Source organism: Pinus tabuliformis, chromosome 6 (genome assembly GCF_031772625.1).
Source record: "Pinus tabuliformis cultivar Carrire ecotype Pingquan chromosome 6, CPIR1, whole genome shotgun sequence".
NCBI classification, from domain to species: Eukaryota; Viridiplantae; Streptophyta; class Pinopsida; order Pinales; family Pinaceae; genus Pinus; species Pinus tabuliformis.
The window spans coordinates 754,800,960-754,828,323 of NC_142292.1; the positions used below are offsets into that span (position 1 = coordinate 754,800,960).

Genomic DNA, 27,364 nt, shown 5'->3' on the forward strand with positions numbered 1-27,364 from the left:
GTCTTTATGTGATCTTCACTATTTTTGGTAATTGCTTGATGAAGAAGAAATAAAAGTAATAAAAGACCAACTAATATCACAAGTAATTATCAAGTGAGGAAAGTCAACTATAATATACAAATACTTGATTTTCCAACAACCCATGGGCCTCGGGTCTCACTGTTTGTACTTGCATCCATTTCCATTTAGATAAAGAGAGAGTATATTAACCTCAACTTCCAACCGAGTTTTCTCTTGCAAGACTTTCCCAAATCATATCTTGTGTTCATTATGGTTTCTAAGTTTTATTTAACTGTTCCCTTTTTCATATTTTAGCTATTTCATGCATAAGCATAACACAATAATTAACGAATCCATAAATCTTAGGAGAAATTAACCTCCATAGTGTAGATTTTTGATTTCAATCTATCTAGTAGATAAGTTGTGACGAACTATCCAATGAAATATCGACAATAATTTATGGATCATACTGATCTTAACTACTATACTTTAATTTGCATACCACTTTCTGCTTTAAACTCTTTGGACCACCAAATCCCTCTTTTGATGTCAACCATATAATCACATAACAAAATATTAGAACTCTAAATCAATAACCATAAGAAGGTTAAAAAAGTAAGATGCACAAATGTAATTTCAACCTAACAAAACAACAACCAAAATGTAGTGAACGAGGCAATGCGTAAGTGATGCAATCAAAGTTGGCTTCCAACACCCCCACTAACCGTAAATGGCCCAATGTTAATCAATAACATAGAGCCAAACCAAGCTGCAATCATGACATTATGTGAAGCAAACAATAGACAATGTAGATAGAGGAAAATACTCTTAAAGAAAACACCCCTTGGGATTTGTATACCGCATATCACCAAGTCACCATTGATAATTCCATATAATCACACACTTAGTTGTTTGCACTTTAACTAATAACTAATAAAAACTAATGGCATTAAGAAAATATTTGAGTTCAGAGTAATTTCTCATGTCTCTCCACGTACGTGACGAATGTACAAATATTATATTATAATTTTTTTATAAATATATCGTACTCTCTAGCTGTCATCATTTGTGTGAAATTTCTGTTCACTAAACCTCGAAGGGGACGAGCTCAGTTATCCGTGTGTTGTCGAATGAGCGGGAGGCATCAACGGACATGTATTTGAGTTGTCTGCCATTTTACGAAATTCTTGAGCTGGTCTGTCATATGGTTTCAAGATGTTCAAATTTCTAGTTATTAGTTGAAGAATACAAAACAGTGGCAGTTGCAGTCATGGCCAAGCGCGAGCTTTCAAGCACGCTAAGAAACCTAAAGGCAAGTGCAAACCTCTTCTCTTAACAGTTGAAAACTTATATTTTACTGGACATAGATGGAGAGATTTATGGGTTCTCTTTAGCTTATTTCGAGGGTTTCATTTTCTGATTCCCTCTTGTTCATGAGAATACCAATTTGAGCTCATTCTTACGGTATTTATACAAGCTTTTAAATGGTATATCGAAATATAAATAAATCGAAATAACTAGGTCTTAATGTGGATTATTGTATATGCTACTCGGAACAGAATGGTGCACACAGCACTGTCTGATCCTTTCCGTTTTTAGCATTTTGCATTGAATACCGCGCAATTTGAGGCCATATTTTCCACACCCGCAACTGTGTTCTTGGGTGCAACTCGTTTGCCCATATCTTGCATAATGTGTTGCGCAACAGGGTTGTTTTCATTTTCTGCTAGTACTTCACATAGTTGTCTTGTCAAGCCAATCACGTTGTCTCATCCTTTGAATCCTTCGGTGAATTGGCTTGTTTGCATCTTGAAGTTTTGAGGTGTTGTTAATTATTCTATGTTTTAGCTTTTATGGCCGGACTTTAGCGAGATACAATTGTGAGTGAGATTGCCATCTTCGGTTGTTTAAAATATATTATTGATTCCATAAATGGATTGAACACCCGAGACAATCTTGGAACACCTGCATTATGCAGGTTACACAACTCAAATATGTAATTGTAACAAATATCTACCGAATTTTGAGCAAAATTGACCAAAACTTTGAAGAATCAGGCTATAGGAACAGGGGAAAATTTCTCAAACTGTGTGCCTACGGTGTTTGAAAAACTGTTTGCTGATATTTTTTGGGCATTTAAGTTTTTAACATCAAATGTCCCGATTTTTGGACGGAAGGGAGTATGAATCTCCATGCAACATCTGCTTTACAATCAGGGCTACCTTTGTCTAGGAGCTGCAACTCAGAATTGTCTGTTCTATCAAAGTCCTTGAGGACTTGCATCTGGCTTCTTATATGCGTAAACAACAGTGCCAACACGGAGAATGTGCTGCCCGGATTTAAATCTGGGTCATCACTTCTCCAAGCGTTTAAACTCGCTGTTAGACCACATTCTGACGTTCAACTTGTTTGCAATTTTGCTAGGTTGCAGCATTGAGAATGTCCTATGTGATTGATGAGTAAGGTTGATATTTGCGTCTTGCAACAGTTTTACTCACAGTTAAAAGGGAATCTCATATATGTCTGTTCTATAACACTGTTAGCTTTTCTCACACTTATTTGTTTTTAGATTGGAGAATTCTTAGAAATTCCTTTGAGACATTGTTCAACAGTGGAGATTAATATGATTCTTTCTTTGTTGTGCCAACTTGGGCACTGAACAAACCAGCCAAAGACTGTTTCCTTTACCTCTTGATCACTCACTCAGAAACATTCCTTTTGTAGTTGACACATTGATGTCCAGGTGTTGAAGAATTGCACTGTGGTTGTAATCCTCTATTCGGATGTGGGGGTTGTATAAGGAGAGGGCTGAGATTGTGTCAAATAACAACCATTATGCGAAGCCTTTTCAGGCTACTAGATCAATCCCTTCTTTTTCAATCCTTTTTCTACTGTTTGGATTGGCTTATATTACTTCTGAATTCAGAACCTTTTACCTGTGGATATCCCTTCTTTTTCAATCCTCTTTCTACTGATTGGATTGGCTTATATTACTCCTGAATTCAGAACCTTTTACCTGTGGATATGGATCCACAACATCAAACTAGGATGTTTGACATCATTAGAACTCCATTTTCTTTTTTCCTGTACATGTAGATGTAATGATGCAGCACCACCGAGGCTATTGGAACTCAGAACTTTTTACCTATGGATACGGATCCTTAACCAAATATCCTTAACCAAAACACCAAACCAAGGAGGTGTTTGACAAGTAACCCATGTCATTGGAACATTATTTCTTTTTTCCTGTCTATGAAGGTGTAGCAATGCAGGAACACAGAGGGTTTTTCTTGAACTTTTAATAGCTCTGACTTCGTGAAAGTGTAACAATGCAGCAGCACAGGGTTTTTTTTTTCCTTCTAACTGTTTTTTCTAATGGAGGCAGATTGTTTCTTGAAATTTTAATTGCTTTGACTTTTTTAGTATGTATAGACCATGAGACAGGTAAAAATGGACCATTTGACATATTTTCAATGTTTTTGAATCATGCTATGTTTGCACATTGTCCATACATCTGGGGACCACTTTCAGAGGATGGGGAAGGATCTTAAAGTGTGGATGTCTTTTTCCCACTTTCAGAGACTAACCGGGAAGGATCCCAAAGTGTGGAAGTGTTTTTCCCATTATGAGAAACTTCTGTCTTCCACCTTACGGTGTTGATTGTGAAGGAATTGTTACTGTACTATGTTGGAATTTTACTGTTTGAGAAAGTTTGACTGCAATCTCATGCCTTTCCTATTCGTATTGTTTTGGTGAAACAGTTTATGCAAAGGTCACGCCAAAAAGAAGAATCAGTGAAGAAAGAAGAAGAAGAACAAGCAACTTCCTCAATAAGTGGAAATTCGAAATGGTAGATCTGCTTAAGCCTTACATACTATAGTTGTGTCACTCGCTCGTGTCACTTACCTGAAATTGTATAGCCTTTTCTTTTGCTTGCTAGATTATAATGGAATGTGATTTTCCTATTTCATATAGGAACTATTTGAATTTCTTATTTTCCCCAATCATATATACATTTATTTAATTAGAAATCACACGTTAGTGTTAGAATTCTGTTGTAACTGTTGGACAGAGAAATTAACCCCAAGTTACATTGATTTTCCATTACTCAAACATTCATATATACAAGATTTCATGACCTTTGGTTTTGTCTTCCAAGGTGCTATGTTTCTTCCTATTCTAACTGTTCGGATTTTCCCTATTTTGAATATTTACAAATTACCAAATTCTTAAGGTTTAGGTGTCTATCAATGCCCCCTTTAATCGGAAGGGGTGTTTGTAAGGATTATGCAGAGAGATGAAGTACAACTTCCAATGGCTCAATCTGCTCTTTCAATTTAGTGGTTTTGGGGATGACCATAAACTGAATGGCTAGCAGAAACTGATGTCTTCTACTAGATGATTGTTTAAAAATGACCATAAACTGATGTCTAATATCAGCCTTAAGTCTTTTACTAAATGGTGCCTTAAGGATGACCACAAATTGAATGATGTTGATGGATTATGGCTTTGGCTATGACTTTAACTTTGACATTCCAAAATTGTAATTGGCAACAATGTAATTAGCATATTCAGATGCTTTATCTTTCACTAGGTCTGATGCTTTGTCTTTGTCTTCTTTTTGACTTTGCTTGTCTTTGATCTTCTGCCAAGGGATTCTATGTAATATCCCTTAGGGTAAAATTGCCCTCAGGGTTAGAAAAAACACCTAACCAATTTTGTATTCCAACTAGCATCACAATATACTATAATTTGACAATCAGAGGCGATATCAAAATGCCCTCAGGGTTAGAAAAAACACCTAACCAATTTTGTATTCCAACTAGCATCACAATATACTATAATTTGACAATCAGAGGCGATATCAAAATGCAATAAGATAGAATAATTATGTATTCAACAATTCATTCCCATGAAACCAATTCAACAGTACAATAAATAATTTAGATCCACAATCCACCAAATGCGATTGAAATACACAAAAAGGGTTATCACATCAACCAAACCCTACTACTCTAATACCTTCACTCTAACCTTGCTTTTATCTTCAGTACTTGTACTTTCTGTTGCCTTTGATACCACAACTTGTTCTGTTTCCGTAGTAATGTCCTTACAGGCCCTCTGTGGTCTATGGATGACATGGTGATCCTTGATTGTGTCCTTTGCTGCTGTTCGAGTTCCTTGCCGCTGCCTGAACTTGTCTTGAGGCTAATGCTAGTACCAATCAGGGCCTCCAGTATCTCCAAAAATCCACTTCATTGCGAAGGATAATTTATAACAAACCTTTGTTGTCACATGATTAGGCTGTTAAGCAACAGGGCCTTAGGAAATAGGCTGTGACTTCCTTCATTGCCCTAAATTCTGTCCGCTGTTGCATGTGGACCCCTGAAATTCCCACTGCCACAGGGGTGATCTGCTGTCCAAATTTACCTTCAAAGCCCTTGTGTTGTAGCTTGGAAAGTGTCGCCATCTCAGATGGTGAACTTGGATGAGATTCGCTGCTTCTTGAGGTTGGTCTGTAGCCCTAAAAGGGGCCTCAGGAATCTGTGCTACCACAGAACTATTCTGCTGCCACAATTAATCTTTAAGCCCCTGCATTGACATAGACAAACCCTAGAGGGGTCTTCGTTGCTTTTAAAATTTCCTTAGACTGCCTCTTTGCCCTAGATGTTAGCCACATAAACCACATGGTGCCTTTTCAAGCCAATAACCCATAGAATTCTTCCTTGCTTGCCAAAAATCAAATGAAAAGTGCCTTAGAAAATTATGCCAAACAATTGAGAGAAAGAGAGGGGATTGGCTAGGGTGGAATTTTTCACCACAAAAACCAATCAAAGGAAAAATGAGTCTTAAAACCCTCGGAGCCTGAGCTCACAAACATAAATATCCAACATCCATGATGAGAAGAATGATTTTCCTCTCTCTTATTTATAGATTCCCTTTTGGGGTCTTTTTTCCTAAATTTAATTTGAGGGTCTACACGTTTCCCTCCACTTAGCCCCAATTTTTGCTTCTTCCACAAGTTTTCCTCCAATTACCCTAATTTACCCAATGTTACCCCAAAACATTGAATAATGGGTTTACCCCTTTATAATTGACTATAGCCTATGAGGTTGGATAGGCTACTTCATCCTCCCTTATGTAGCTAATAAGAAGAGTGTTAATTTTTCATAGGGTGACATTGTTCTTTGCTTTGATAATTGCATTTCATCATTAATACATTAAGTTCACCCCATATCATCATTACATTATTCAGATCTACACCATTATACATCAGCATATGCAATTACATAGAAAGAAACAACATCACCATCATCATCAATGCAGCGGAACATAAAAGGAACAGTAAAAGAAAAGCATGCACAAACATAGAGACACCAGGATTGGTCCAAGACTAGGGAAAAACCCACTATGGGGAAAACCCTTGCAAATCTTCTTCTTCTTAGATTGTCATCAAATGATGCAGCAAAAGAGAGTACAATGATCCATAACTTTATCTATGCAGCAAAACAATAATGATATCCATGAAACAGATCTAATCATGCTAGGAATCAAAACCCTCATACTGATGGCTGTAATGTGTTGTCACAAATTGATGTCAACTACTGTTACTGTGCGGAACATTGTTGAACATTGCTGTCACTGAGCGGAAACTTCAGAATATTGAAATCTCATCTCTGAGTCTCAGACGTAGGGAGGAGGAACTGTTTGAGCGACTATATCAACCTTGGACGCTCTCTAAGAACTGTGTGCTAGTGATTGTGGCAGCCCGGACGCTCCCATGCCATTCTATTTATGTGTACGGGGACCCATCCATCAGATCTACTCAAAAACCCTTGGTTGCTCCCTTGAAGTTATTGTGTGTGCATCCGGGACGACCTTGACGCTCTCAGGGCCACTTTGTGCGAGCGTCCGGGGACTGACACCTCCAGATCTACCTCTGAGGCCTTGGATGCTCCCATAAGCCTCTGTGCTAGCATCCAAGGCTCTCTGTACGCTCTCATGGCCATTGTGTGCCAGCGTCCAGGGACCAGAATGCCTTGTTCTATGCCAGCGTCCAGAAATCAGAAAACCCTAACTCAAAGCGAACCTCACGCCTGTGATTTTGGACCCTTGCGCGAACTCCTTCTGTCGAACCTGTGTGAACCAAGACAAAAGAGAAGAGAAGATGTGTCCAAATGATCTTGAGGTCTCTTCTATTTATAGGCTTTCCTGAGGGTTCACTTGGGGTTAAGGCTGACCCAAGCAGTTACTCATGTGGTTAGGGCCGACCCATTCCATAATACATGTATGAATAAAATAATTCATAACTCAACTTCCGCTTAACCAAATTGGGTGATCTTTAGGTCGATTTTGGTCCTCTTGAAAAGAGGAATCTAATGCAATCATTATCTCAGTCATTTGAGTTGTCCAAGGTGAAATTTGACCGCAGTAGCACAAATTAAGACTCCCTCTCAACTAGGGAGAATTCCACCTGCCAATATCTGTCCATCGAATAATATGCCATTCTGGAATCTTCAAGTGTCATCACGTATCATCATGGATCATCTCTGTCATGTAGTAATCGTGCCATGTCCATCTCAAGTGCCTCATCAACACAAATCGTCATTGTATATCTCGATCTATCCTTTGCTTATTCTTGCTTATCTCTTGATTGTTCCTGCTCGTATGCTGAACATTCTCGGATTTAGAAGAAGAAGAATTTGATATCGGAGGAGAGCTTAAGCTACCACCCTTTTTCAATCAGGCTGCTATCTGGAATCTTTGCCGGTGGGCTACTACTCGGATCATCATCAATCATCATTGGAGAGCATATCATCAGGGAGCACATCTCAACCTGGAACCACATCGGGGAGCAATAGCTTCCACCCATACCGAGCAATAGGATAACTCATCACACAAGGGAGTACATCCTCGACCCTGGAATTTCACAGGGCAGTACACCCTCGACCCTGGAATTTCATCAAGGAGCTTACCCTCAACCCTTCTTATTGCTTACTGATCTTCCCATCAATGACCTAGAATAGTCATGTGGTAGAACACCTGCATCATAATCGCCTTGGGTTGTACACCCCAAGCACACCCTCAACTTGTTGGCCAAACGAGGAGTAATATTCCCAACAAGCCCTGCTTGTGGGTATGATGCCAACTGGGGTATACTCTGCAAAGACCAGACAGGGGAGTAAAACCCTCAACCCTATGGGTAACAGATAGGGGTAACGCCCTATTGTCCAGAGTTCCCTCAACCCCAGGAGCCCTTATCCCTCAATTCCTCACCTTGGGAGCTCAAATAGGGGGGGGGAAGAGTTGGTTCAGTGTCCTTGACCAAAGTTGCTCTCATCATACTCAAATCTGGTATCAACTTTTCTCAATAACCGCTGTTTCCTGTTCATACAAAACATCAAATCAAATATCATGTCAGATCATATATAATCATATAAATCACAAAAGGATACCATAATCATCCTCCCTCTCAAGGAGGTGCCAACCACAAGCCTGAGCTTGTTTCGAACAACTGCACTGACTCAATATATGAGAGTATCTTGGTCCCAACTATAATTATATATGTATATATGGGATTCTTTGTCATCGCAATGTATCTATGTCATATCCAGATCATGCTCAAACAACTCTCTAAGGAGCTTTTGTATCCTGCCTCACAGTTAGCCATGCTAGCAGCATCATGATCAACTTTGGTCATGCTATGGACCTCTCATCCAAGATATCATGGCAGATCTCATACTAAAGCAACATCCAAATGTGCTTATCAACAATAATCTCAAATATCAGCAATACATCTATGTAGACACATATCATAGGAGAAATATCTCATTCTAAAAAATAGAACACCTCATGCAGATATTTCAAAGCATGCTTGGTGACAACTATATGTGAATGAAGCAACTAAATCATGAATTTATTCAGGTTCTATGCACATCATATATATACAGATAGATGTTTAAAACAAAACATCAATGCTTCAAACAATTGTCAGATGCCTTGTCAAATTCAACAATATCTTTGAACTTCAAATCGGAGTACCCAAGGGTTTTCATTTTCATTATACAAAAACATTTTCCAATAGCTTCGCAATATGGAATTACTTTCCCAAATTCCAAAAATTGATTCATCATGCCATGATACATCATTTCGGGCTTCAGAAGCCATCTTCCTCTGATTTAGATCAGCAGAGGCTCATCACTTGTCACAAGTAGATCATCATGATATAAAACCAAAACCATAAATGTCAAAGCCATATCTTGGAACTCATCATCTTGACTTCATCAGATAACTGTCAAATATTGACATATCTGGATTGCAATGCTCTAAGCATAATGCCTTGCTAAGCCATCATAATCATCCTTACATAAATCAATGTTGTATCATCACAACAATAAAGTGAGCTCATTAGAGTTTAGAAGTTATATCATGACCATTATCAAAGTCATCAATATCATAGTATCAATACTTTCAACCAGGAGACAGTTGGAGCTCATATCAAGTCATGACTTCATTTCTTATTATGCCAACAAGTTGTCATCAACCATGCATTATCAATCTGAACTTTATCAAGTCATTCTCATAATCATAATACAAGTCATTTCTGTCACTAGGTGCAAATGCATACATCAAGGATGAGTCATGTAGGTTCCATTTTCATGTTGAATTACAACTATCAGTACCTCAACCATTTTGCTAAGAATAAGGAGGCCAATCTCCACATAGGTCATCATGCCCACATAGCATTGATATAAGGGCAAATCAACAATTGTCAAATCAGATCATCAGGTCAAGTCCAAATTCGCTATCATAGAGAGATCTATAATCAAAGCATATCTCAGTCACCAATTCAAAGTTATTTTCAAGCATCATGACAAAACACTGTTCATATATATCAGTAAGCCAAATCATGCCAACCTCATGTAGCACAAACATAGTGACATATCTATATGTATGTCCCGGTCACCTGCAAACACAAGTTCAGTCTGCATGTTCATGTTATGGCAAACATTCAAGCTTTTCCTGCTTGCAGATCTTGCTATCTGCAACACATATGTGGAACTGACATCTTCCAGGTGACCATTTGATTTCATGCATAATACTTCATTATGTGATCAACAATTTAACCCAACAACTTCAGAAATCAGTTAACAGTGGCAGAATATGTCAAAGACACTTTGATTCAGAATTCAAACAACTTCAGAAAGCTTTAGATGATGGTCAACTGTAGTAAAACCCCTGGACACTCCCTTCAGGTTAGCATGGGAGTGTCTTTAGCTGCTTGGACATTGTCTAGGCCTTAGCATGCGAGTGTCCAGGGATGAGATCTCCTAGATTTGTGATTACGTCCAGAGAAGAAACCCTAATTTTTGTATGGGCTTCAGATTTGAGACTCTGTTGTAGATCAATATTGTCAGATGTACATAAATCATACTTCAGCAACACAAAATGAAAATAGTAGTATGAGTAAGAGTCTTGAAAAGAGATTCTCCCTCTGACTGGGGATATGCATCATTCATCTTCATTCACATCATTAGCCTGTCTCTACTAGAGTCAAGCAACAACAAATCTTGTTAGATCATAAACATATATCTATCATGGCTATAAGCATCATGACATCAATCTTTCATCAAAGGTTAGACTCAAAGCAGCAGATAGATGCAACATCATATCTCAAAGATTATGAACACAATAACACTTTCTATCACATCACTTCATCAAGTCAGGACATTCAGTTATGCCATAGTTACTCATCCCATCAAGACATGACCATAGTTAGTAAGAGATCTACTTATCAATCTTACACTTATACTTCTCACATCAAGGTTACTAAGCTCCTCATGACCAATGAGATCAAATTAGGTCATTCAATAAATCTTTATCAAAACAACAAGAGTGTCAATCACTCTTTCCATATGATTTCATCATGCTTATCACAAGCATTACTAGTAGACTCATGTATAGGAGTCAATGAGCCATCCTTCTATATGAAATCCATCATGACAAGTATCAAGAGTATCATTTACTAGAGTCAAGGTACTAGCCTTCTTTATAGGATCAAGATATCCAACGGATAGATCATAGATGTTAGCCAAACATCAAGTGTATCAATGTATCAACATTAGATAGCCTCATAGAATTCAAGAAGATCAAAATGTTCAACACCAAGTGCATCATTTCATCATAGGAAACATATATCCAAGTCACTTTCATATGCATGTAAGAGCCATTAAAGAAAGAGACATTCTCATCATACCTTAGGGCTTACCAAGCCAATAGCTGAAACATACCATGCATACCTTGTGGTATTCAAATACCTGTGCACCTTCTCATTAGACATAGGCCACTTGAAGCACTTTGTCATATTTTCATCAAGTACCTATTTATCTCTTTCCAGATCTGCATCTCAACATGATCCTCAAGCAGGATCTACTCATCACATCTCATCAAGGAGGTTAGAAACATTCATATACTCAAATACCTATGCAGGAAGTACAAGCAATAAACATAATCATCAGATCTATAAGTCTAACAAGTAAGAAGCATCATAAGTCAAGAAATACTTATCTTTAATGAGAGGTGATCCTCTCCCTCTTGAACCAATCTTCAAGAGCCATCAATGTCCATGGTCCATATACCAATGTTGCCTTCAAGTATCCAACCAGGTCTGTTAGGGATTATCCCATCTAGGGCTTCATCGAATCTCCCACAAGTGCTTGAGCATCTTCACATTGACCATGCTAGAGTTTCATACATCAAATCTCAAGTCTTTGCCATAAACCAAGGTTTTCTCTCCAACCCTAACCTCATAGAATCCATCAAACCCTAATCATCAAGATGCCTAGGGTTTCTTCAAACCCTAGAATTCTTTTAGGTCTCCACCATCCTCTTCTTGCTTCCATCAATGGTGTCATCATTGGGGTGATCTCCATGACTTTTCTTCAGCCTAGCTCTGATACCATGTTAATTTTTCATAGGGTGACATTGTTCTTTGCTTTGATAATTGCATTTCATCATTAATACATTAAGTTCACCCCATATCATCATTACATTATTCAGATCTACACCATTATACATCAGCTTATGCAGTTACATAGAAAGAAACAACATCACCATCACCATCAATGCGGCGAAACATAAAAGGAACAGTAGAAGAAAAGCATGCACAAACATAGAGACACCAGGATTGGTCCAAGACCAGGGAAAAACCCACTATGTGGAAGACCCTTGCAAATGTTGTTCTTCTTAGATTGTCATCAAAAGAGAGTACAATGATCCATAACTTTATCTATGCAGTAAAACAATAATGATATCCATGAAACAGATCCAATCATGCTAGGAAACAAAACCCTCATACTGATGGCTGTAATGTGCTGTCACAAACTGATGTCAACTGCTGTATATTGCTGTCACTGTGTCGAACATTGCTGAACACTGCTGTTACTGAGCAGAAACTTTAGAGGAATTGTGCGAGCGACTATAGCAGCCTTGGACACTCTCTGAGAATTGTGTGCCAGCCAATGTTTTAAAAAATGGCCGAGTTGACTCCTACTCGGCCGAGCCAGATCGAGCCAATGCTTGGTTGGGTTGGCTTGGTGACCAAAACGGAATGATTGGTTGAGTTGTTACCGAGCTGGCCGAGCCAATCACTGACTCGGCTGACTCGGTATCAACCCGACCTGCTCAGCTCTTTGAAAAAGATCCTGAAGCACATTTGTCAAAAGTTCTGCCTCCTACATATCAATGATTGGGTTGTTGTTTATTGCATATTTATAGCCCTAAAGTAATCTATCACTATGAGAAAGTTTTGAAAATTACAAGGCCGAAGTATGGTTATCTTAGTGGCATGAATTAGAAAACTGAAACAATGAATTAAGCCATACAATGTTTTTAAAAAGGCAAACGTTTTGGCAATGGACTAATATATACATATTTACCTCTGATTGTTCTAGAGCTTGACTAGAATTAAATCAAGGGTTTTGAGACTTCATTAGGGGCAGATTTCTTGAAATCATCTCCAACAGTCTAGGTAGAAGCATGAGATAGGTCGTCCTGTAGCAAAGGCACAAATTTGAACTTTGAAGACATCTGTTGACCAGTTCACTGGCTTATCATTTGGGAAGCTATGATTGGTTGCAGAGAATTGGTATTACTATTGTCGTAGTCTAGTGATTGTCCTTGGGCTAAGGCAGAAAAGAATCCTGGCATTGGTGGCTAAGTATGAACTTTGTATTGGACAGTGCACTGGGTGCCATTTTGATATAATGGATATATTCATGAGCCTACTTTGATCATATGTTGTCTTCTCTCTATATTCTAAAGCTTTGTGTTTGGAAACATGAATGAAAATCTTTAAAATTATGTTTTTATAAAAAATAAATATTTAATGTATTTTTTACAATGACCAAGTCATTGAAATCAAACCAGCTGAGTTGATACCGAGTCGGAGTCGGAGCCGACCCTTGACGGTTTCCGAACCGGAGTCGGAGTTTTAAAACATTGGTGCCAACAATTGCGGCAACCCGGAGGTTCCCATGCCATTTTGTGTGTGCGTTTGGGGACCAATCCATCAGATCTACTGAAAATCCCTTGGTCACTCCCTTGAATTCATTGTGTGTGCGTTGGGGACGGCCTAGACGCTCTTAGGGCCACTCTGCGCAAGCGTTTGGGGATCGACACCTCCATATTTGCCTTTGAGGCTCTGGACGCTCCTATAAGCCTCTGTGCCAGTGTCCAAGGCTTTCTGGACGCTCTCATGACCACTGTGTGCAGCATCCAGGGACCAGAATGCCTTGTTCCGTGCCAGCGTCTAGAAATCAGAAAACCCTAACTCAGAGTGAACCTCACACCTGTGATTTCGGACCCTTGCGCAAACTCCTTCCATCAAACCTGTGCGAACCAAGACAAAAGAGAAGAGAAGATGTGTCCAAATGATCTTGAGGTCTCTTCTATTTATAGGCTTTCTTGAGGGTTCACTTGGGGTTAAGGTTGACCCAAGCAGTTACTCATGTGGTTAGGGCCGACCCATTCCATAATACATGTATGAATAAAATAATTCATAACTCAACTTCCGCTTGACCAAATTGGGTGATCTTTAGGTCGATTTTGGTCCTCTTGAAAAGAGGAATCTAATGCAATCATTATCTCGGTCATTTGAGCTGTCCAAGGTGGAATTTGACTGCAGTTGCAAAAATTAACAAAGAGGACATTACATTCTACGTGTTCTCACCTCATGTCCATTTTTGCCACATTGATCATAGTGATGAGATCTCTTTCTTCTTTTACTACCTTTTGTAGAAGAGTCATTTGATTGATTCTTTTATTTCTGAACAAGGCACATAGTTTCTCTAGTGGGATGAGTTGCTTTCTTCCTTCCAAAAGCTTTCTCGAGTTTTGCGACTTTATCCAACAGGGAGTCAAATGTGATTGATTTCATTTGTCCACTAGCTTGTAGAGATTCAAGATTGTGAGAGTATGTAGGATAGAGGGGCTTCATGAAGGTTGTGAGAGGAATGTCTATTTTTACTCCAGTGCTATGTCATGTATGATGGCTTTGATCTATGGGATCATTGTTTTGTATCTAGATTCCAGATCAACATAATGCAGAAACATAAGAAAAGATAGATCAACGACTTGATAATAAGCCACTTCAAGGGGGAAAGCTCCTTTTACATCACATAAATGAACAATCCTTAAATGATTCAAATGACAAGATCTACTTGGTATATATACGAGTCTAAAGGGTCAAAATATAAGTAGGGCCTACATAACAATAATAATGTAAAGGCACAACAATAACAATAGTGGGCTTCTATGGGGTACAACAATAACAATATAGGGGTTACACTAGTATTATAGGGACCTAACATGCCCCTCTCCTTCAAAAAAGTGTTGTCCTCAACACTTGAGTAGTTCTAGATGCTTCTGTATAAAATACTCATCCTCCAATGTGGAGTCTTCAGTAGGTAAGTTATTCCACTTAATGAGATACTCTGAAATTGATCGATTCTGTAACTTCCAGATTCTTGTTTCCATTATTGCTTTAGGCTCCAATATGATTTTTCCTTCCTTGTCAAGTTTTGGCAATATAGTTTGCACTGGGAGCTTGTCACCTATAACCCTCTTTAAGCATGAAATGTTGAAAATTGGGTGTACTCGCGAAGATGCAAACAACTCCAAGTTGTATGCCATAGTACCAATCTTTTACAACATCTTGTAAGGGGGCCATAGTACTTGGGTGATAATTTATTATCCTTCTAGCTTGCTTAAGGGACAATTGTTTGTATGGTTATAGCCGTAAAAATACCCAATCACCCATGTCAAAACTTCTTACTTTGTGATGCTGATTTTCTTGTTATTTCATTCGATTTTGCTAGAGTCAGGTTGTCCTTTAAGAGCTGGAGAACTTGTTGTTGATGCTCAATGTGATCTTCTGTTGCTTGAACTTAGAATTGTATCTCAGAGACGATGTGATGTGTTAGTGTCCTATAGTCATATAGTAGTCAGAAAACAAGTTTTGTCTTTCAAGTTTTTTTCTATGTTGCACTGGTTTTGGGGACAGGGGGGACAAGTCCTTGGAACGACTAGAGCGCACCCCCAAATTTTCAGGGGACAGGGGGTTGGGGACGACAATATATATATATATATGCAAAATTCAATATTAACATTTGTAGTTGTTTTAAGCTAGTATTATGCAATATTAACATTTATAGTTGTTTCAAGCTAGTATTATGCAATATTAACATTTATAGTTGTTTCAAGCTAGTATTATGCACAACCCTTACACTCAACAACTAAAATCTCAAACAATTTGAAAAGGGGTCGAGTGAAATTCCATTATTGGCCACTAGACATGAACTTTAGCTTTAGGAAATTTAAGTGATAACTACTTTAAATTTGTAATAAGGTCCATGAACAATCTATCAAAGAGAACTGTCTTTATATTAGTTTTTTTCCTCACATTTCTTGTTGATGATGACTATGTTTTTTTTTTTTCAATGTGGTTCATGGGCATTGAGTGGCCACTACGTCCACGTAGAGAAGCGGGGCAGTTCCACCCGAAGGGATCTGCCGGTCGGCCATATCAGGCCTAACCCCGAGGGCGTCGAGGAGATTTGACCCCGTGACCTCCCAACTGGGAAAGTGCTTAGCAACGGGAACTCGACCATTTGAGCTATCCCTTGGGGCTTTGATGATGACTATGTTAACACAAAAGACATTCCCTTTCAATAGGTTTTGAAATTTTTTTATAGCTGTGTTGAAAACCACTATAAAATAATTTGGTTTTCTAATGATATTAAATTCATATTTCAGATTAAGAAGGGGATTGAATAGGAATTTATTTAAACATTTAGTACTCAATCCAATTCACAACTATCTAATTGTTTTCACAATGCTTGGGGTTGGGATGATGGAAGCACTGAACTTGAATGAGTCCTCGAAACCCACATACAATATGTAAAAGCTGAGATGATCCTAAGAAAGAACAAGAAAAATAACCACAAGGATCATCCTTTTAAAACGTTGTATTTTCTATTTTCTTGACATGGAGGGTGCTTTTTGTAATTTTACCATTGAAAATCCAATATCTAAATCACTAGAAATCCAAAATGAAACCCATCATACAAAACCCATGTTTTGAGCTGCAACTTGTACAAAAAATTTAGATTCAATGCATTCCAAAAAAAATGAATGGGAAAAATGATCATATTGTTCAATCATCAATGTCCATGATTGTCAAAACTGAAGCTCTGTGCTTGGATTATCCCTAAAACCTTCCCAAAACATCCCTGAAATCTGCCCAGAAAACCCTTGAAATCTGCCAAAAACATCCCTGAAATCTGTCCGGAACATCCCTGAAATCTGTTCGGAATGTCTTGGGGACGACTAGCAAGTCCCCAAGTCCCCAATGGAGTCCCCAACAGTTTGGGGATGTTTCCTAAGGGTCCAAAAGTCCCTGGAACGTGGGGACGCAGGGTACGTGAGTATTTTTTTGGGGGGGGGGGTCCCCGTGCAACATAGGTTTTTTTGACAAATGTATAAAGGTTTGCTATGATCTTGTAGAGATCAAAGCTACGATTCTTAGTTTAGAATAAAATTTTCATTATTCAATGTAATTATGTCAAAGTGTGTGAAGAGTCGTGAAAATAGTCATTGATGTTTTGAGAGGTTGAGTTAAGTGGGTCTAGGATCAAGTTTCATCAAAAGATTGTGGGTGAGGTCATGTTGTTATGTCTTATCATCATGGGCATAGAGTTGTAGGGTCCTTTAAGTTAGTGAGAGTGTCAAATTGCAATCAGTCATGACATCACTCTGGTACAACAGTTAGGTGGACAACGCCGTGTTTCTGACAAGTGCTGTGTATTCATCATTTAAGTTCAAAGTTGCAATCATCACCCTTGAAGCCCGCATTTAGCCACCTTGGGAGTTCAAATGCATGGTTAACCTCAAGGAACTCCACGAGACTTCATTTTTTCCATTGGAAGTTTGCTATTTGGTGATTGGAGGTCGCTGCGCAAAGGAGGCAGGGGAGGAGCTGCGCTTTTGGTTGTAGGTGGAGGTTTGAGAGATGGAAGCTTTGCATAATGAAAGAAGGTTTCTAAGGAGGAAGTTGATGATGTACATGCCATTTCACACATGTAACAGTCATCAAGCAACTCAGGGAGTGACTAGAGCTACATCAACCATGGATTCGCTGCGCTTCTCTGCTGTGATTTTACCAAAGCATCAAATTTTGATGAGGAATTAGGGTTTTTGGCACTTTTGTCCATGTAGGAGGTTTTTTTGAATATTTGGATAAACTCCAAATCATTTTGCTCAATCGGAAGATCAAGTGTTTGGTCAAGTCATGAAGATGGAGGTGCGCTGTTGCTGCAAGAAGAAGGTTTGTGTTCGGCCTAGAAGTTTTCTCATGGGTTTGAAATGTTGTATGGACCATTCCATGCCATCCCAGTACCCTCAGCATGTCAGATGATGGCCAGAGATAGTATAAGCTTGGAGCGCTGCGCTTTCACATGATCATCGTATTTTCACCATATCTCTTAAACCCTGTACCTATTTGCCATGAATTTTTTTACAGTAGATGGATGGGGGTGAGATGAATAAGATCACTTAATTTCAGGTCAAAATGCTTCACGGTTTTCGAGAAATGAGCCATCATCATCTACAACCATTTTGGATTTTCTTGAGATCCGTGAGTCAAATTTGGCTCAAATTTTTTGTGGAGAAGGGTTATAATGATATTAACTTGTAAAAAAATCAGCTCAATCCGGCTTACCATTTAGGAGATATTAAAAAAATATAAGCCTCTGTGCTTCTCATCTGTGTTTTTGCGGAACTAGGAGGTTGTGCAATGCCATGCTGTGCTTTCACATAGTCAACCTTTTGACCGAGTTTTTCATGTCAAAATATCTTGTAATTTGTTTTTATGATCATTGTAAATATTATGAAGCATCCTAGGACTCAGACTCGATTTGGACTGAAAATTTAATGTAATATGCTTGGAAAAAGATTTGGTCAAACAGTCCCTAGTTTTCAGAAATCAGTTCTATTTTCATTGCATAAGTTAGAAACATAAATCCCAATGAGGAATTTGGTTCCTAGAGGTGGGAACAGACTTGTATTAGCCTATTTATGATGTGATTGTAATTAAGCAAAGGGTTGGTCAGGTTCAAGAGAAAGGACATTGTGTACTACACTCATTTTGATATATTTTACAGTGAATGAAGACAAAGGTGGAATTTACAGGGATTCTTGTGTTAGTTTGCTTTGGAGATGTGCTTTCTTTCTTTGTAAGTTATCTTCTATAACAATCATGCTTTGAAATGTATCCTCTTGTTTAGTTAAACAAAGATATTGACTCAGAATTCACTCCAAATAGTGCTCTGTTTCAGTTTGCTAGACATCTATGTTTTTTGCTAAAATGACAGTTAGAATTCATCTTGGTGTTTGATGCTCTGTTTGTCATTTTCCATTTGTCTTCCACTCACCCTCCTACAACGAATTTAAACTGAAAAACTCCAAAGAGACTACCTACCTTGCCCCTGTAGAAGCTCCTCTTTCTCTTCATTTCATCACTGGAAACATAATCAGGTAGACATGACTCCATGCCCAATGGATTTGTCTCCTTTCCTACCAACAAATATTTGAAAATTTATACCCTACTGAGCACCATACCTAGCCTAACATCTGAGTAATTGAACATTCTAGATAGAGAGAGCCCTCTCTAAAGCTAGAAGGGCTAGATTCTAGCTTACAAGTGGTTTTGTGGTTACCTCTGATTTTCTCTCCTCAGCCTAGAGAAATTATAGAGAGATAACATTTTGGCGCTGTTGTCGGGGAATGAAAGGTTCCATCTTCACCGGGAAAACTCATCAAAGATCAGATTTGACTTCTGATAGTGAACAGAAGGCAAGCACATGAAGGCTGTACCATTCACCTGGCGACTCCAATCAAGTTTCAACCTAATCTAAATACTTATTGGCAGCAGGATCCAGAAATCAGGGTTTTACTGGTGACTCTACAGGTTCAAGATGGATCATAGATCTACAAGCTATGCTCCTATGTATCGCATTCATATTCCATTCTTTCCAAATCACATGCCTTGTGTAGATTGGCAAACTTATTTGCCAAGATTCAAAGATCAAGTAGGAGATGATGCTTCTCTTCATTTGGTTAAGTTTCACATGCATGTGCGTAAGCTAAAGGTTGATTTTCATGAAGATTGTCTCATGAAGATGTTCATGGTATCCTTGGAGGGAAATGCACAATCATGGTATGAAATCTTGCCAAATGCTTGTTTGTATTCTCTTAGAGATTTTCATACAATATTTTATGAGAGATATAAAGAATATCATCCTTCCTTTTTGCTGGTCAAAGACTGTTGCACACATTTAAAAAAAATTATTGAGCATTTGGAAAGTTTTTATGAAGATGATCAATTTATGGATGATGAGATTATAGAGGCCTTTCATGAGAATCCTTTTCAACATCAAGAGGAAATAGTAGAGGATAGTTGCCATGATATTCAAGTGGATTTCCAAAAGGAAATAGTTTCTCCAAGGGCTGAAAATGAAGTAGATCAACATCCTGAAGAATGCAGTCATGATTCATTTACTGTTAATTTTAGGTAACAATGGTATGTTCTATGCTTAGCACAATTTACTTCAATGTTCCTTTAGCAGCCCAATGATAATATCCAATAATTTCCAGTAGCAATCACATTAACCAGTAATAATATTGACAGTAAATGCAGATAAAACATAAAAACATAAGCAGAAGACAAGCCAAGACAAGAGGACACCAGATTTGGCGGATGCCAGGGAAAAACCCCAATGTGGGGAAAACCTTTTGATCAAATATTCTTCTTATTATTCAATAGTTCAATAGATAGAGAGAGAGAGTTTAAAAGTCAAATAGAGTAGCCCAATACAAAGTCAAATCCGCCCTATCAAATTATGTAGTCAACTACAGTCAAACTTCAGCCCTAACCAAAAAGTCAACGCTAGTCAAATCAACGGCAAGTCACCTCCTTTGAAGCTCGGTCAAAGGTAGATTAGTTTGACCTCCATCAAGGGGCAAAGTCAACCCAAAACAGTCCCACAAATGCTAGTCAAACTCAATCAAACAACAATCAGCCCTGCGTCAACACTAGTGAAATAGTCCTAAACACCTCGATTTCTGTGCCAATTAATGTGGCCTCAAGAGAGCAAAATTCTGCCTTTAAAACGCAATCAAAATTCGGCGAAATCAGCAACGGTCAACGCTAGTCAACCATCTAAAAAACTTGGTTATATTTCAGCCCAAAAAAGCTGTCCTCCTAGACGCACATGAGAGAGAGAGAGAGAGAGAGAGAGAGAGAGAGAGAGAAGATTTCCAAGTTGTACGAACCAATCTGTTGAAGAGAGTTAAGAATTGTTGAGTGAATGATGTCCAAATGAGGAGAGAGGTCTCTTCTATATATACACTTTGATGTGGGTGAAGAGACACATCTATTTGGGTTCTTGAGCCTACATTACGTTGAGGCCGACCTTAACAATTTGTACATGTGAGAGAATAAATTCAAAATCACACTTCTGCTTGTCCGAATGAGATGATCTTTATATCAAACTTGGACCTCTCGAAAAGGGGAATCCAATGCAATAATCATCTCCATCGTATGAGCTGTCCCAAGGTGGAATTTGGTGCTAGTTGCCAATTTTAACACTCCCTCTCAACTAGGGAGAATTCCACTTGTCAATCTATCTGTCATCATCATGCCATCCTATCTTCATGTACCATCTTTGTTATCACTGTTATTCTCTACTTTACACTGCTGAACCATGAAGTAATAATGAAGAAGAAGTGATCGAGAGTGAGTCACAAGACCTTACCACTCTCCACTGACACAAGTCAGTCCTTGATCCCAGATCAAGTTGTTGAACACCATGCATCCTAGTCATAGGGAGTACGACAATACACAATGCGTCCATCGGTAGTGTTATGGTCCCTAAGCACTTTTCCCAACTCATTGGCCAGATGAGAGGTACTTCCCATGGGTCTCGGACTCCATGGGTAGGATGTATGCTGGGACATCGACCGGAGAAGGTGAACCACTCATCCTGCTTATATGCCATAGGAGAAGGTGAACCACTCATCCTATGCATATGTCAATCGTAGGGGAAGGTGAACCACTCACCCTACATACATGTCAACCATCATGGGGTATCACAAGGGAAGGTGAACCACTCACCATGTACATAGCGCACCACTAGGGGAAGGTGAACCACTCACCCTATTGTCGCTCATAGCTCTGAGAAGTACCCCAAGCCCCCAGGAACTCCCATAGCGCAGTGTCCAACTCATGTAGGACCCTCATAGGAGGGTCTTGACTCCAAGGTTTTCTCGGAAGGTTATGAATTTGACCTTCCCTAAGAGCTTTGTGAGAATATTTGCGACTTGCTCATCTGTCCTGACTCCTGATGTGTTGGAGCCTTATTGCTCCCCGTTGTACCATATCCCTGATAAAGTGGTACTTGATATCAATGTGCTTCGAGCGGTCGTTGAACACGGGATTCTTGTAAAGGCGAACCCCACTCTGGTTGTCAGAGAAGATCACAGTGGTATCCAGCACGTGCTCAAATAGCTCATTGAAGAGTTTCCTCAACCAAACAACTATACAACGGGCCATACTCGCAGCAATGTATTCGGCCTCGACGGTGCTCAAAGCAATCGATTTTTGCTTCTTGCTCATCCAAGATATTGAAGTAGACCCCAAAAAGAAGCAACACCCAGACGTGCTCATACGATCCACCACAATGCCAGCCCAGTCAACATCTGTATATCCATGTAACCTCAAATTCTTGGCAGTGTGTCTCAGTCCATAGTGGATTGTGCCCAGAGATATCTCAAGAGATTCTTAGCAGCAATCCAATGAATGTGATGAGGCTCGACCATAAATTGACTCATTGTGTTCACGGTGAAGCATATGTCAAGATGAGAGTTTACCAAGAACATCAGGGCCCCCACAAGTTTACGATACTCGAAAGGGATCACTAATTCGGGAGTAGACACGGACTTGCAATCCACCATCCCACATCTCTCAAGCAGCTTCACAATGTATTTTCTTTCAGAAAGGAAAACCTCACCTGGCTTTTGCCAGACCTCCAGCCCTAGGAAGTAGTGCATTAGTCCTAGGTCTTTCATCTCGAATTCAAAAGCCAACTCCCTCTTGCATTGATGAATGAGAGGGTTTGCACTTGTCAGAAAAAGATCATCCACATAAAGGACCAGAATGAGAGGCTTGTCCTTTTCAACCTTGAAGTATAGGTTCGGGTCAACTTCACTCCTTATAAAACCCAACTTCATAAGATAACTATCAATCCTCTCATACCAAGCCCTAGGGGCTTGCTTCAACCCATAGAGGGCTTTCTTCAACCTGCATACATGTGTCTTACAATCTTGAACTACGAACCCCTCATGTTGTTCTGCATAGACTTCCTCCTTAAGCGAGCCATACAGGAAAGCAATTTTGACATCCGTTTGGTGTAGGCTCTGTCTTTGAGAGGCAACAAGGGCGATGATCAAACATATAGTGGCATATCGGGCAACATATGCAAATATTTGATCATAGTCCACTCCTTCCTTTTGAGAGAAGCCTCGAGCAATGAACTTGGCCTTAAACTTTTCAGCACTCCCATCAACTCCATGTTTGATTTTGTAAAGCCATTTTGAAGTGACGAATGACTTGTCCTTGGGTCTAGGAACCACATCTCAGAATCATTCTTCATGATGTGGACTCATATTTCTTGTTCATTGCATTTTTCCAGACTTGGTACTTCACAACTTCTTCGAATGTACATGGTTCAAATTTTACTATGGTACTCATGGCAGCTAAGTACCCTTGGTACCTTTTCGGCTTTTTGCTTTCATGAAATGCCCCCCTCAGTGCAACATGTCTCTTGTCATCTTCAAGAGTATCTTTAAGCCACAAAATGTCTTTTTCTTGAAGTAGAGGGTTCAGTAGGGGGTGGATCAATGGGATCCATCTAACCTTCAATATCGGGCATTAGATCATTTGTCAGAGATTGATCCTGCTTTCCTGCATCATCATCATTGTCCTTCCTAGGGATAGGAAGATCTCAAACTTTTCCAAGGGCATAATCTTCATCAAAAGTGACATCGGCAACACCATTTTTCTTAGGAGTATATGTAGTGGTGGTCTCCCTCTTAATGCTAGCTTCTCTACAATAGTCATTGAATTCATTTGACTCATATTCGGTTCCATTATCGGTCCTCAATAATTTGATCTTCTCCCTTGTTTGATTCTCGACCAAGGCTTTGAAGGAGCAAAACCATTTGAGCACTTCATCCTTCTTCTTTAAGAAATAAATCCATGTTTTGCGAGAGAAGTCATCCACAAAAATTGCATAGTACAAATATCCTCCCAAAGATGTTACGGGCAACATAACTAATAGATCAAAATTGACCAATTGAAGAATATTAATAGTTTGACTTTCACTTGAGGGGAATGGTCCCCTTGTATGTTTTCTAGCTGCACAACCCTGACAAACTCCTTCATGATCTATGTTGAATTTGGGCATACTTGTGACCATCTTCCTTACATCAGGTAAGGCTTTGTAATGAAGGTGAGCAAATCTTCGGCGCCATAATTCATATTGAAGAGAAGTATCGCAAGTCATTGCTCCCAACAAACTTCTTCCAACCTGATAGAGACCTTCAACCCTAAATCCAAGTGTAAATGCATCTTTCGGGTTACGAATGTCACCTTGAAACCTTTATCTTCCATCGCACAAATAGAGACCAGGTTCTTTTTTAGATCAGGTACATACAACACTTCTTGTAAATGTAGGGTTTGACCTTGATTTAAGTGAAGAGCGACAGTCCCAATTCCTTTCACGGGATAAGTGGCATTATCCCCAATTATGATCTCCATATTTGCCTTCTTTTCAACTAAGTTTGAAGGTCTCCTTGTACCTAGTGAAGTGCCTTGAGGCACCACTATCTATCAACCAATGATCCAATGTATTCGAAGGAGAGGCAATGGTGAGGGTAGAAATAAGATAAAATTCTTTTTGCTCATCTACAACACTAGTGTCTTCATACCTGGAGTTCCTCAACTTCTTGGGAGGACCACCATTTCCATATCGAGCAGTGGGAGCATTCCTCTTTGTTTTGTTGTTGAACCTTTTGTTCCTTTGATTGCCATTGCCTTTATAGTTGTTGTTGTCATCATCCCCTGAAGTATCCTTCTTGTGAGGACACTCTCTAGCAAAGTGGCCAAACCTATTGCAATTGAAGCATCTACCTTTTCTCCTTTCTTTGAATCGCGGCTTAAACCCTTGACCTTGTCTTCTTGGACCATCATTGTTCTTCCTTTTAGCATGAGCAAAGAAGGCGGTAGGATTATTTCCATTTGAGGGCTTGTCTCTTTCCATCGTCCTTATTTCTTCTTGAGTGCATCTAGCCAATAATTCATCAAATCCCAGAATTCTGTCATTGTTGAGGATGGTATGTTAAACACATCCCATTCGCTTGTAAGGCCTCCAAGTGCAATAAGAGTGAGCTCCCTTTCCCAACTTCTCCAATAGATAGGGAGATCATTCTTGATTTCAGTAATCCTCATGAAGTAGGATTCATTGGATTCTCCTCTATCCATTTTGATGTCTTTCAACTTGTTCTTGAGAAAGAGAACTTGATTTGCATTATTTACTTTGAACATCCCAACCAGCTTGTCATACATCTCCTCAGATGTTTCCAAATTAGAAATATAGGCAACCAAAGGCTTGTGAATAGAATCGACAATAATTTTCTTCGCTTTGACCTCACCTTTATTGTATTTTGTTTTTGCAGCAGCTAGTGCACTTGAAGGAGGCTCCACCACTCTTCTTTTGACATAGTCCATAGCATCATTCTCTTCCAAAGTCAAATCCAGAGACATCTTCCATGCATGATAGTCGGATTGTCCCTAAGCTTGTCCTAGGATTTGAAGTAAGATGTAATCATCATTGAGACTAGTTCCAAGTTCTAGTCCCACAACTTCCCTTAGTGATTGCTTTTCCTCACCCTTGCTTGGGCTTTGTCTTCACTTGAGCCCGATACCATGTTAATTTTAGATAACAATGGTATGTTCTATGCTTAGCACAATTTACTTCAATGTTCCTTTAGCAACCCAATGACAATTTCCAATAATTTCCAATAGCAATCACATTAATCATTAATCATATTGACAATAAATGCAGATAAAACATAAAAACATATGCAGAAGACAAGCCAAGACAAGAAGACACCAGATTTGGCGGATGCCAGGGAAAAATCCTAATGTGGGGAAAACCATTTGATCAAATCTTCTTTTTATTATTCAATAGTTTAGTAGAGAGAGAGAGTACAAAAGTCAAATATACTAGCCCAATACAAAGTCAAATCAGCCCTGTCAAATTACGCAGTCAACTGTAGTGAAACTTTAGCCCTAACCAGAAAGTCAACGCTAGTCAAATCAGCAGCAAGTCACCTCCTTTGAAGCTCGGTCAAAGGCAAATTAATTGGGCCTTGATCAAGGGTCAAAGTCAACCTAAAATAGTCCCACAAATGCTGGTCAAACTTGGCCAAATAACAGTCAGCCCTGCATTCAATGCTAGTCAAGCAACCTCAAACACTTGATTTCTGTGCCAATTAAGGCGACCTCAAGAGAGCGAAATTCTGCTTCCAAAACGCAATCAAAATTCAGTTAAATCAGCAAGGGTCAACGCTAGTCAACAGTCTGAAAAACTCGGTTCTGTTTCAGCCCAAAAAAACTGTCCTCCTAGCCGCACGTGTGTGAGAGAGAGAGAGAGAGAGAGAAGATCCCCAAGCTGTACGAACCAATCTGTTTAAGAGAGAGAAGAATTGTTGAGTGAATGATGTTCAAATGAGGAGAGAGATCTCTTTTATATATACACTTTGATGTGGGTGAAGAGACATCTATTGGGCTTCTTGAGCTTACGCTGAGGCCGACATTAACAATTTGTACATGTGAGGGAATAAATTCAAAATCACACTTCTGCTTATCATCCGAATGAGATGATCTTTATAATATATGTCAAACTTGGACCTCTCGAAAAGAGGAATCCAATGCAATAATCATCTTCATCATATGAGCTGTCCCAAGGTGGAATTTGGCCCTAGTTGCCAATTTTAACATTTACTAAGTTCAATAATAATGTACAAGAAGTTTGTTCTCTTGAGCTTGATGAACATATTCAACAGTTTTCAAATGACCAAGAACGGGAGGATAGTAGATCAGTTTGTTCTTCATGCCATTCATTTTCTCAGTTTTTGTCTCATGAAGAAACTTATGAAAATCAGATCTATGAAATTGCATGCATAAAAACTTTAGGCAGTGAAATCATTCATGGTGATAACTACCCAGAGTTGCAAGAAAATAATGAAGAAGAGCAGATTGTTTTAGTCCCCTTGGATGGTGCAAAATCTATTCATGATTTTACATTTCTTGAATTGACATATTTAGAATTTTTTAAAAGCCAAGATGACACTCTTGTTGATATACATGAAGGGTCATTTGTAGACATTTTTGTTATTCAAGATGTGGCTGCCTCAATTGAAGATTTGCAAGAACACACAAACCTTGTCTCTAATCTGGACGATAGGAAAGAACAAATTGCTGCATTTTCTCCATCAGGAAATGATTAAATTTCAGCAGTCCCAGGAAGGCAGTCAACTTGCATGTTTCAGTTGTGACAACGATGAAGAACATGAGGAAAGTACTGAAACAAGTGAAGGAAATACTCTACCCTTGTGCTTTCCTCTGTTCCAATTGCTGAGGGAGAATTTACATAGTGTTATAAATCAACAACCTCACACTGACGTT

General features: G+C 39.0%; 1 protein-coding gene across 1 annotated transcript in view; it reads left to right on the forward strand.

Annotated features, from left to right (window-relative positions):
* Nucleotides 1-1,053: 1,053 nt before the first annotated feature.
* LOC149260931 (uncharacterized) overlaps nt 1,054-27,364 on the forward strand; it is a 98,967-nt gene continuing 72,656 nt past the window's right edge. Inside the window, exons 1-2 of the mRNA XM_089380910.1 lie at nt 1,054-1,312; nt 3,762-3,850. Coding sequence (XP_089237036.1) covers nt 1,271-1,312; nt 3,762-3,850 — 131 coding nt within the window. The 5' untranslated portion in view covers nt 1,054-1,270. The remainder of the gene's footprint in view (nt 1,313-3,761; nt 3,851-27,364) is intronic.